We start from the raw sequence: 13,364 nt of genomic DNA on the forward strand, positions 1-13,364 counted from the left end.
CATAATTCACTTCCAATTCATTAAACAAGAACAAACAGTGAGCCAGCGTTGTTATTTAGAAATGCCTGCAAGGTTACATGAAGCTGTTCATAAGAGGAGATTAGAACTTTGACCAAACATTTGAATAATCTATCATGATTGTGTCCCTATGAGTTTCTAGTTAAATAATCAATCACAAAATTACACCATTCTCCGTATTCACTAGACTTACTCCCTTGCGACTTTTGGCTGTTCCCAAAACTAAAGAATGCCTTGAAAGGAGGCAGATTTTCTGACATCCAGCATCATGTGGTGACAATAATGAAAAGAATTTTGGAAGGCAAGTTCCATAAACGTTTTGAACAGTGGCAGCATCATCTAAATGTTTTTTCTGCACAGGAAGATGATCTTGAAGGTGATAGCCACTATTTGGAAGGTAAGCAAATAACATCATTTCTCCAATAGTGCATATTTGTAATGTGCAAATTTGTTCATAAGCAATAAATAAAGGGAATAAAATCACTTAAACACAAAATTGTTGTTAGTTCATACAGTTTTTCACAAGGCAATTGTGCTTTACACTACCAAGTTTAACACCAGGTGAACACAATAAATCCCCATTTAATTGAACATAGTGATGGAGAGTACACAGAACTCAACTTCTCTCTCTCACCTCACTATATCCACGTGCATTGCCGTACCGTGTATTGCACTGTTCTCCCAAGTTTGTGTACTTTTCTTGATAAAAGTATTTAATCCAGCATCTCCAAATGTGAATAAGTGTCATGGTTATAAGAATACAAGTACTGAACAACAATAAAAAAAAAATATATATATATATGTATATGTATATATATGTATCGGGCGAATATTCTGGGTGTGCTAGGTGTGCGGTGCTCAGCCACAAAATATCAGTATCACCGATATTATATTTTTGCACTTATTCCTAAAGACTCCCCCAATTGTTTGCAGACTTAAAATTTAACACAATATACTAATGCTTCATTGACCTCTTCAGGAGGGTAATAAAGCATTAGTGCTTCGTGAAGAGGGCACTTTTCGATGCGTAAACATTGCATCACATTCGTGTTAATAACCCGGGTGTACTTTCAAAATGCATACACCTTTCAGCCCTTTGAAAAGATGTAAAGAGGCCCAACGGGTCAAATTCTTTGCATTCTAGTATTTTAAACCGCTGAGAAGGCATGACTAGGTGAGCTGTTTTTTTCTTTTGCTTGTGCAGTATAGCATCTCTTGAGGTTGCAAAGTTTTTTAATGATATAGAGACATTTTATTCTAGTCTTCGGAAACAACAGACAGTAAAAAATATCAAACAGTATAGCATCTGTTGAGGTTGCAAAGTTTTTTAATGATATAGAGACATTTTTATTCTAGTCTTCGGAAACAACAGACAGTAAAAAATAGCTATTCCTGAATAAAAATGAATATTCTGTGTATTATAAGACGTTGTTGATCTACAACAAAATACCGGCATGTGTGAGATTGATAAGAGAAGAACTGCTGATACTAAAAAAAAACTAATGAGTGTAGGATTCCCGAAAGTGTGGATAATTCTGATAATGATCGGATGTTATGTATACTGAGTCTCAGTAAACAAAATAAAATTCTTGTAAAATGGAGCGAAATATACACAAACCAGAGAAATACACATAACATGTGCAACAAATTTTACGAGATGATTTGCTGCTCCATCAAACCATATTTATTCCTGCAATACTCTCTCTCTCTTCATAAGTTTTTTTTTTTTTTTAAATTATGCCATCATAAATTCACTTATTCATGACTTTATAGGATCATGCTATTCGCTCTACCCAGCAACTTATAGGACACACATATCACAAATGATAATTATTAATAATTCTTGTACCATTAATGAAAGTGTTTCTACTCACACTTATTCTTTCCTATTCTTACATGTTTTATAAATGATGGTTCACATATTTTCATCTTTGAGTATTTCAAATATACCAACCAAATATAGCATTCTCCTTCATTGTTGTTTTCTAATAAATCCTTAAACAGATTGTTCCCCCCACTCTACGCAAAAGTATTCAAAGTTATCCTGCAATTAATTGCATTGGACCAATTAAGGTGAGCGCTGATGCGCTATACCCTCTCAAAACTTTCATACATCGATAAAAATGCAATCACACGGTCATGGGTGTCCAATGGGGGGGGGGTATTATAGAGTACAGTATTATTTATGAGGCTGTACAGGTTTTGAGTGCTCTGCCTCTAACTCTCTTTTCTCCCATAAGTCCTGTTATTTTTATTGTGCAAAATTTTTATAATGTAATGATTTTTAGGAACACACATACTGTATGGAAGAAACTACGGTATAATTTGTATATGCATTCCAAGAATTTGTCACACTTTGTGTGTGTGTGTGTGTGTGTGTGTGTGTGTGTGTGTGTGTGTGTGTGTGTGTGTTTGCCTTAGCAATGCATAACTGAATTCATTTTTGTAAATTATGTAGACTATTATCATATAAGTAATATCTTTAATTTCCCTACATTTTGATCTTCATGTTAATGTCATGTGCGCACATACACAGAAGTAGTGTGTGTGTGTTCGCACGCACATACACTCACATCAAAGCTGTAGTCCTGTTTTACGTATCAGAGATCAACTTATTAACTTTGAATGATACAGCATTGGTTGGTAGCCTAATCAGTATTTAAAATAAGGGCTGAAGTTTGTCATTAAATTATGACTGAGATCCTAGAGTACTACAGTCTTAATTATTATGACCTGTTAGAAGAAAAGAGATGTGGGTCAAATATATACTATCCAGATTCTTGAGATTTTTAAGTTGTCGTTATTGTTGAGATTTGGGTGACTGATTAGAAATTCAGACTTGTTTAAATTTATGCTCATACCAGGTTTTGGTGTGATGTAGAATGCCTTTCCAGTTCAGTTCTGTGTGTCATGTCCAGGCCATCAGAAAGGCTAGATTTACTATCTTCTTCTTCTTCAGCTTGTTGAACCTTTAAGGTTCTTTGCCGCAAGTACCAACTTCTATTCTTTCCCATCTTGAGTTCTTCCAGTCCATTCCAGAATTCCTATCTCAGCTAAGTCTTTTGGATGTTATCTTTCCAGTGTTGCTGCAGCCTTCCTCTAGGTTGCTTTCCATCAGGTTTCATCTTGGAAGCTTGTTTAGCCATTTTTTCCTCACCCATTCTTTCCACATGGCCAAGCCATTTCAATCTGTAAGCTTTGAATTAACAGAAGTGGGGATTTATAGAGTTCATATAGTTCTTAATTATGTCTTCTCCATTCACTTGTGTTATCTCTTACAGGTCCAAAGACTTTTCTAATTTGATTTTCAAATATCTGCAAAGCTTTTGCATTTTGATCTGTTATGCTCCAGATTTCTTCTCCATACAAAACAATAAATCTGTTACTTACCTTGTATATTTCTGTTTTAACTCTCCTTGACAGAATTTTGGAAGATAATGAATGATGCAATGAATTGGAGGCATATTTATTTTAGCTTGTATTTCTGTACTAATTTTATTATCTCAAGTGATCAATATTCCAAGATATTTGAAAGAAGTGGCATTTTTAAATTTCAGTATATTAATGATAAACTGGTAATTTTTCCCTAGATTGTTTTTTTTCCTACATACTTTTAAATATTCAGTTTTATCCTGTTTAATTTGTTTTTCAGCAGAAGTTTTGAGTTTTCTGAATGTTATTCTAATGACTTCAGCATTTTCTCCAACCAATCTTTGCATTGCTACTAAATTTAATGTGTCAGTTGTGTTCCTTTTGTGCATTCAGTTTCACCTGTATACGATCAAATATTGTATACTACAGAAGGGAATCAAGGAAATTAATAATTTCTTTAATTTTGTGGGAGGTTTAAAAGTAGCATTATAGTTGTATTTGTGGGTATTGTGCTTATTTTTTTATATGTGCCTTTAAATGTATGGCTAGTGTTTTATTATTAAAATAAATTAGATAAATAAATAATCTAATTTATTTTAATTTTTAAGTGCAGTCTTATGAAGATTTTTGTTGATAGTATGTTGCTGTAGTCATATTTTATGAAAGTATTGCTGATAATTTGTAATTCATGCTTAAGCACTTGCATCATTGGAGGCAAGTGTTCATGGCTCTGTTTTTTGTGTTGGGACTGGTGGTAAGAGTTTACATATATATATTCGTCGGTATGTATAGGAAAGGAATGTATAACTTAAAATATTATCACCGATTTCTTATAGATACATGCCCATATATACACTACATTACATGCAATTAGTAAACAACTAAATAAAAAAAATAATAAAAAGTCATCTGTTTGATATGTTTCAAACAGTGGCAAAAACATAACCTAACTATTTGTATGCACATAGCAGTAATATGCTTCTGTGATTAAAATATTTTTAGCCATAGAAGTCTGTAGTCATTTTATAGGACAGTTTTATAAAAGCTTTTCAGTTAAGTTTTACATTTTTGAAAGTTATTTGTCCTTACTTGTTTGTTTAGCTATTGGTTTCAATGTGGAACAAGTTACCTACAAGAACTTGAAATTTCAAGTCTGGGATCTTGGAGGACAGACAAGTATAAGGTATATGTTGATACTTTTGTAAACTTAATTGTGTTTTGTTAATATTGCATTTATAATACAAATAGGATAAATATTTCCCATGTCATGTCAAGATCCATATGTCGAGTCATGTTGCATTGCTAAATGGATCTTAAGTTATTCAAAAGGTGTATCACTACCTTCACTTTTTTTTTTTTTTTTGCAATCATTTTTAAAGGTATAGGAGACATTTAGAATGAAAATACATGCAGACTGCAATTTTCTCTTGCAAAAAGTTCATTTACACAATCACTACATTACATTGCTGCCCTTGGATTTAAAAAAAAAGATAAACACTGGTCAATAAAAAAAGGTTTATCAAGAATCTTGATTGTGAAAAGCACCTTTAGAAGAGACTGGCTCTCTCCCCCCCTTCCTGGAAACGAGTTTTTTTTCGCAAAACGGGTAAACTTGCAATTTACAGCAAACGTAATTCTTACTAATCCACTGTTGATGTTAAAATAAAAAATTTAATTTTCTACAGAATTTAAGAGTTGGCTTTTTTTAGTTCCTTGCTTTGCATGTGACAGCATAAGTTTTAAATCAAGCATCTTTATTTAATGCAGTGTAATTCAGAGATATCATTTTCAAGATGAGACAATAGCTTCAGAATTTTCTCTGCATATTTTAAATTATTAGAATTTTTCAAGTATCCATTAACAGATTTCTAGGTCAGATCCAGTGGCACAAAAGAGCTGAATTGATTGTTAGATGTGAAAATAGCTGACAGAGTATCTTCTGCCCAAGATTTTAAATTAATCTTGGTTTAAATAAAACAGTACTTTCTTCTCTTACTTGCAGGTTATTATAGATGACATATCAGTACAAGGTTAAAAAGGCAGTTTTTACCAAGTTTTGCACCAGATATATTAGAGATGGGGGGGGGGGGTTTTAAGGGTCAAAACTTTATAACTGAGTGGAGACCTCCACATAGTCTTCAAAGGAATGCAGAGAGCTGACCAGTGCTTCTGACCTAATGTCCAGTCCTCACCTTCTCATGGTACACCCTGTTAGGTGCACCATGAGAAGGTGAGGACTGGAGACTACCTAGATACTGAACGAATGAGGATGGGCTGGCAATTTGGGATTTAGCTGACCAAATTGTATTCTTATTGGCTTAAACCACAATATAAAATGATGCTACAACATGGCAGAATTTCATGCCGACTGGGGTCGCCTGGTTAAACAAGGCCTCTGTTGTTTTCTCCAGGGAACCAGGACGAACAGTGAAAAGTCAGCTACTGAAACAAATTCTGAAACACACCTCAAACCAACATCACCAAATTTCCAGATCGGTACTTCTTATGTTGATAGTACCAATCTGGAAATCTGGTGATGTTGAGTCTGAATGACAAAGAAATGGAGCTAGCTGAGAAATTGAATAAGTACCAGATCAACATAATAGGGGTGACTGAAACAAAAAAGACAAAAACTGGTGAGATCTTTCTGAGCAATAAATGCAAAATGTTATATTCAGGCAATGACAACCAAGGAAAAGAAGGAGTAAAGACAGTGTTCAACACTAAATACGAGGCTAATCTTCTTGAATGGCAGGCAGCATCAAGTAGAGTGATGTGGGCAGATATCAGAATGAGGAACTGGACAATGAGACTTATTTGTGCCTATGGTTCCACATAAGTTTCTACTAAGGTAGAAGTGGAGGAATTTTTTGAGGCTTCAGAGAAAGCAACTGACACAATGAAAAAGGAAAAGTTAGAGTCCTAAAGGCACCTTTAAGACTCTAGGACCAACTTCAGTTGCCTTCATCAGCCTCATTTGCTCATTGTTAGTGCCTGCATGCACATATCATAGTTTTATGTTCCCAGAAGCTGGCAATGTAACAGTGTCAAAATATAGGAAGGTAACAATTAAAGTTTTTTTAATTAATATTTTAGTATACATTATCATCTCCTGAAAAATTTAAAGTCATGGATCTGAAAGCTTGTTTAGAAATAAAACATTTGACCAAAGACTAGAGACTGTAGATATGAGAATCCTGAGAAAGATTAGGGACATGAACAGATGGCATCAATGGCAATATCATATTAAAAATGAGGATATTAGGAAAGAACTTGATATTGTCAGCATCCAGGAATGCATTAGCAGAGCTAATCTCAGGTGGTATGGTCACTTAAACAGAATGGGAGAGGAAAGATTAGCAAAACAAGTGATCTCTGCCAAATTGGCAGGAAAAATACCCAGAGAAGACCAAGATATAGGTGGATTGAAACAGTAAAAAGTGCCTTAGAAGATAGAAATATAAGAGTCTTGACAGGTAACAGACTGATTTGGAGGAAAATTGTAGATAGGAAGTTAGTAATGATGTAATTTTTCATGTAGTACTATCATATCCTCTGCACCCCTTGAGGGATGATGATATTAGAAATAGTTTTTTTTTTTTTCTAAAAAAAAAAAATGAGTAAAATTTCCAACCTTACTAAATTAAATGTTAACTAACAGTGTTTTATTATGTTCCATTAGCAAAGTCATTGTCATTCACAGGAATGCACTGAGCAGAACTAGGTACTTACTTACCTAGTGTAGTAAAATATACTGTAAAATATCTGCTATTTGGCAATATTAGATTTTAATTTAGCAGTGGTAATTATTTTTAACCCAAAGGAAATATTTTGATATCTTCCTTCAAGGGGTGTATAGGATGTATGATAGTACCATACCAATATGTTTATACCATTACTGATATTCTGTCGACAACCTCCAAATGAGTATCACTTGTCAGCATTCCAAGATTGCCAAATCTTATATTTGTCTTCTAGGGCATTCTTCTTCTTCTGAATGCACCTATCTCCACCTAGATGTTGCTCTTCCTCTGGATCTTGTTCCTTCCATCTTGCCATCAGACACCTGTTTTGCTAACCTTTCCTCTTCCATTTTGTTTGTGACCATACCATACACCTTATATTAGCTCTGCTCGCACATTTGTAAATGCAAACATAATCGGGTTCTTGCAGGTATGTTCATTCTTAATATAATTGAATTGTTGATACTATTTGTTCACTTGTGTAATTTTTCTCAGAACTCTCATATCTGTGGTCTCCACTCCTTGCTCAACTGTTTTATTTCTAACCCAACTCTCATATCCATATGTTAAGGTTGCTTTGAACACTATCTTCTATACTGCTAGGTGGTGTTTTGGCTGATATCTTTTATTCCATATAAATTTATTTCTCTAGCTTCCTATCATACCAGCTTTGCTCATTCAGTTGTTCTATTTCCATATTTATTATTATGTGACACCTCCTGGGAGTCCAAAGACTCGTCGAGGGAGGGCACCAACTCTGCAGCTCTATCTCCGCCACTCAATCCACCAACTAACGAACTGCAACTATGGCAATGCCATCTGCTTTCTGCCACCACTACTAGTATTTTCACATACAATCACAAACATCCATGCCCACAGCAGGATTCGAACACACAGCCTTTTGGCTGGAGAGGATATGCTAACCACTTGGCCAATGAGGCCGGCAATATGGAAATAGAAAACTAAAGGCACAACACTAAAAATTGTGTATGTCTTGTCTATTTTCATAGTTTTGGTCTTTTTATTGCTAATTTTCATGTCAGATTTGCTACTTAATTTAGTTAAAGAATCCTGGAAACATCTCCATAAATATCTGCATATTTTTCATTTCAGTAGAATATTATTATTACATTATTACACAGGTATCTTCATGGAATCAGAAAACTCATCTTGAGAAACCCACAATTAACCATTATACACACACCACCTATCATACTTCTTCTAAACTCATTCACTCTCAGAGTTACAACTAATTCTGGCAACCCATTCCACTCACTACCTTTCAAGTAAAAAAATATAGTCTGTACACTCTTCTGAGTATGACCTGTAGTTCTCTCTCTCTCTGTTCATCATGTATTAAAAATTTTCCTTGTTGTCATTCTTATAGAACCTCTTTAATAACTTAGAAGTTTCTATCGTATCCCCTGTTTTCCACTGATTAACTGAACTTTGCAATCCACACACACACACACACACACACACACACACACACACACACACACACACACACACCTTCAACCTCTTCTCATAGGGAGCATTCTACAGACTCGTTATCGGCTTGGTCACTCATCTCTGAATCCTCTCCACCACCACCTGATCCCCCAAGAAACACATGTGACATATCTATGTACAGTAGTCAAGAGGCAGCAGAATCATAGCCTTATATAGAGGAACAATAACCTCCCTATCTTTACTTGTTAATGTGTTTTTTTCCAACATCCAAGTAATCCTTTAAGTTTTACTAACTTTTGCAATATGCTCTCTTTCTCTCTCCACCATTATCCTCAAGTCCCTAGCCTCATCAATTTCTTACAATCCATACTGTCAATATAATACACAGTATGTAACCTTTTCAATTAGAAGTGCATAACCTTACATTGTGCAACATTAAATTGACAATCATTATCCTTTGCCCACAATTTCAATTTATTATTTAAATCATCCTGCAGGATATTTATATGTTACCTTTATCAACTATTGCCCTTCCCAGTTGTACATCATCAGCAAAGAACTGAATATCCACCCCCCCCCTTTAATCTTTCCCATATCAGTTATATACAAATTAAAGAATAGTGGCCCTATTACAGAACCTTGAGGCACTCTGTTGTCACCTTCATTCTCCTAGATTCCATTTTACCATATACTATCTGTCAAATGTCTTTGCCAAATCCAGCAGTATCATGGTGTAGCCATTTCTCTTATCTAATTCTGTTGTCACTATTATAAAATGTAAATAATATCCATTTTTATCCTGCATAAAAACTAAGTAATGATTAATTCCAGTTTCAAATCCTCTGTATACTCTTGTATCCTGAGTCATTGTGAAAGTGTTATCAGTGATCATACTGCCCATAAGGATTTTTCTGATGTGTTCTCTCAGTTTTTATTTGTGCACATCTTTATGCTGAAACGTGGTGTTAGTGATGGGCACTCATCTTGAACAGAAGCCTTTGTATATGTAAGCATTTAACTGAAAATGTTATGCTATATTAGTATTTTTTAATTAGTATTTCTTTAGAAAGTTTTATATTAAAAAATAAGGCAAAAAAACTCTGCCTAGTTATTGCCAGTTATAAACTGATTGATTATGATATTTTTGGTATCAAGAATTTCCTTTAATACTGGAACTTAAAAACTTGACAGATGAAGAAAATATTGAACTTTACAGTTCATATTATAACACAGGGAAAGAAGTGAATATTATTTGTTCAAAGGCCACATATATTTCAGCCGGAAAATTGCAGGCCATCATCAGTGGCAACATTAGTTAATTGCAAAGTAAAATGCAGATGATGGATTGATTTGAAACAGTGAAAGCTGCATCATGTTATACATAAAACAATGCAAAAATATAACTGAGGAAACACTATTGATTGCTATTAATTAACTGTATTATTAATTTCAAAAACCTTTAATGATGTATGATTAGAATCACTCTCCCATATCTTAGTGAGAGGCAGTCATTCTGATTCAATTCAGTTGGTGAAGTAAGGCTTCAGTACTTTCTATAAATAAATGTTCAATATAGCGATAAAGCCAGAGTAAACAATTTCAGACCACAGGATATTGTGGTCCACATCTATTCCATGCTGTGCCAAAGGTAGATTTCTTAAATTTCCTGTTGCTGATGTAAGACTGGTGTTCTTGTATTCTCTTTTCCACTGAATGTCCAATTTGTCCAAAATAAGAAAGGAGACAGTCGCAAGGAACTTGGTAGATGCCAGAAAAAGCAAGAGGGGAAATGTTTATCTTTAAAAGGTGGAAACCGTGACGATAGTTTGTTGATTGGAATAAATGTAGATTATACTTAAAAATTCTAGAAATTGGTTCTGAGATGCCAGTAATATATAGGATATGGACTCAGCATACTGTTTCTTTGTTATTTCAGCAAGGATTATAGGAATCAAAAAGATATTTGTTTTGCTCTGAGAAGCCATTGAATTTCATATATCATTTGATGTTTAAAAGATCTTGCTGTAGTTGTTGTGGCATAGAACATATGGTGTGAGCATGGCTTAATAAATTTTGATAATTTCAGTCTTTAGTGAGAGATGGTGAGCAGGTTGCTGTTGAATGTAGCATCCAGTGAAAGTAGGCTTTTGATAAATGGAAGTAATTAGTTTACCTGATGGTGGTGGTGGGGGGGTAGGATATCTAAAAAGGATAATTTGTTGTCTTTTTTCTATTTCCATAGTAAAATTAATTTGTGGATGTTGATTATTTATGTTAGATAAAAAGGCAGGTAATGTTTCTTTATTATGGGGGCCATATTGCAAAAATGTTGTCTATATGGTGAACCTTAAATGAAGGCTGCATGTGTATGGATGAGAAAATAATGTCTTCTAAATGTTCCAAATAAAAGTTGGCAAAAGTCAGAGAGAGTGGGCTTCTCATGGCAATGACATAACAAAGTTGAATATTTTCACTATATACTATGGAAAGACTTGTGAAAGCAGATATATCATCTCTTCTATGGGTATGTTAGTGAAGAGTGATTCTATATCGAAATTGACCATTAAATCAGTCGGTTGGAGTTAAAGATTTTTCACTTTATCTAGAAAATCAGATAAATTTTTTATTAGGAGTTTGAGTTAACAATCTGAACTTTTAATAAACATGCTAAAAATTTGGCAATAGGGTAACATTTAGTGGAATAGAATACAAGAACATCAGTCTTACATCATCAACAGGAAAACTAAGAAATCTGGCCTTGTACTATAAATTTGAATGTTTATTTAAAGAAATCACTGAAGCTTTACTTCACTGTCCGAACTTGAATCTGAACGATTGCCTATCAGTATGGTCATATCACTAAGATGTTGTCTCTAGAATAATATCTCTAGTAAAATATGAGTACAGATTGGGACAAATTACAGAGCCTAGAAGGAAAAAGGGAGACATGATCAAGACGTATACGTTGGTAAGGGGTAATTTGTGACTTCACAAATGTTCCACTCAAGGAAACCTTAGAGCTCATCCAAGCCAAATTTCCTCCCAATATCTCAGCCCTATTTCAGTTCACAATGAACTCAAGCTATTTTGTTTGGCAGAGAAAATTCTACAAACAGATAGAGGGGACAGCCATTGGTTCACCACTCTCCCCACCCTTGGCCAACTTCTTTATGGAGACTTTTGAAGAGAAAGCCTTAAACTCTGCCCCACGAAACCTACCATATGGCTTCTCTACGTTGATTATGTGTTTGCTATTTGGCCACATGGCTCTGATACACTCCTCTCCTTCTTAACACACTTAAACAACCAACATCCCAGAATCAAGTTCATCCTGAAAAAGGAGGAAAACAACAGCCTCCCTTTCCTAGACACACTAGTCACCTGCCAGCCTGATGGAACCTTGGTTTTCTCAATTTTTCAGTTTATAGAAAACCCACTCATACAGGCAGGTACATTCACCAACAATCCCCCCCACACACACACACACAACAATATGGAGTTATTAAGACACTATACAATAGAGCTGAACTAATCTGTTCAAATGACAAAGCCCTGACCACTGAACTAAATCACATCCTTAACACTTTTTCAGCCAATGGCTACAACCCCAAAAAAATACTAAAACCAGTAAACCACCCCCACCCCCTTCACAAAAAAGATTGCTCTAAATCCATCACCATTCCCTACATCTGGGGCACCTCAGAAAAAATTACCAAAATCCTGAATAAACATGACTTGACCTCTTGTTACAGATCATATAGAAAATTGGCATCCCTTATCTGCTCCACTAAAGACTAACCGCTTCCCCTAGACCTGCCTGGTGTATACCAGGTCCCTTGCAGCTGTAAACTATCCTACTTTGGCCAAACAGACAGGACAGTGAATATCAGAATTTCGGAACACAAGGACTACATCCTGTTTCACCAGTACAGCCACTCTGGGCTTGCAGACCGTGCTCTGGATACATGCCACAGAATACGGTGGAAGAAAGCCACAGTAATACACCGCAGCAAGTATAAATTTGAAAGAACTATTCATAGAATCAGCCTCAGCCCTAAGAAACATGCCAAACCTCAGCAAATTTGGATGCATCAGACTGCCCCAAATTTGGGAGACGTACATCTTGAGAACTTGAGCACAACGGCCAATGATACCTAATATAGCCCGCTAGGTGGGGGGGGGGGGGGAGACCATTCAGGACTTTAGGAAAAACAGTATTTTCCTTGCTTCGACCTCATTTGCTGTTTTTAGTGCCTGCGTGCACGTCTTAATCTTATGTTCCCATGAAGATGGCAACGTGACGTTGCCGAAATATATGATGTATATGTTAAAGTTTATTTTAATTTATATTCCAGTATACGTTGTGAATTCCTTAAGTTATTTAGTAATCGTATTTGAAGTTTGATACCCATCACCCTCTGTATGAACTGTACAGTTCACTGTATTGGTATGCTACTGTGCATGTTACCAGATTTAAATGAACGTAAATCTTGTTGCGATTATAGCAGCAAATAAAGTCTCCAAGAGTCACTTTATTTTTTATCAAGTGCTTCCTAATGATATATGGAATATGAGCAGAAATAAGCAATAAAAAAAATACTTATCATTAAACACTTTTCATTGCTACACAATACTGGTTCGTGTTCTCTATTCAAGCTCCTTACCTGTCAGAATCTTGCCCATTTCAGGGTGCTGGTCTTAACCAGTAGGAGAATTCTCTTTGTGGAACAGCTTCACAACCTGAGGATTGTTTGGCTGGACTGTGAATGAAGTCCACAC

At 35.1% G+C, this 13,364-nt stretch overlaps 1 protein-coding gene across 1 annotated transcript in view; it reads left to right on the forward strand.

Moving 5' to 3' along the window:
- Arl1 (ADP ribosylation factor-like 1) overlaps positions 1 to 13,364 on the forward strand; it is a 108,954-nt gene that overhangs the window by 46,705 nt on the left and 48,885 nt on the right. The window contains exon 3 of the mRNA XM_090414421.1: positions 4,492 to 4,573. Coding sequence (XP_090270547.1) covers positions 4,492 to 4,573 — 82 coding nt within the window. The remainder of the gene's footprint in view (positions 1 to 4,491; positions 4,574 to 13,364) is intronic.

This window comes from Typopeltis vanoorti, chromosome 25 (assembly GCF_054136105.1).
Source record: "Typopeltis vanoorti isolate ZY-2024b chromosome 25, IOZ_Tvanoo_1.0, whole genome shotgun sequence".
NCBI lineage: Eukaryota > Metazoa > Arthropoda > Arachnida > Uropygi > Thelyphonidae > Typopeltis > Typopeltis vanoorti.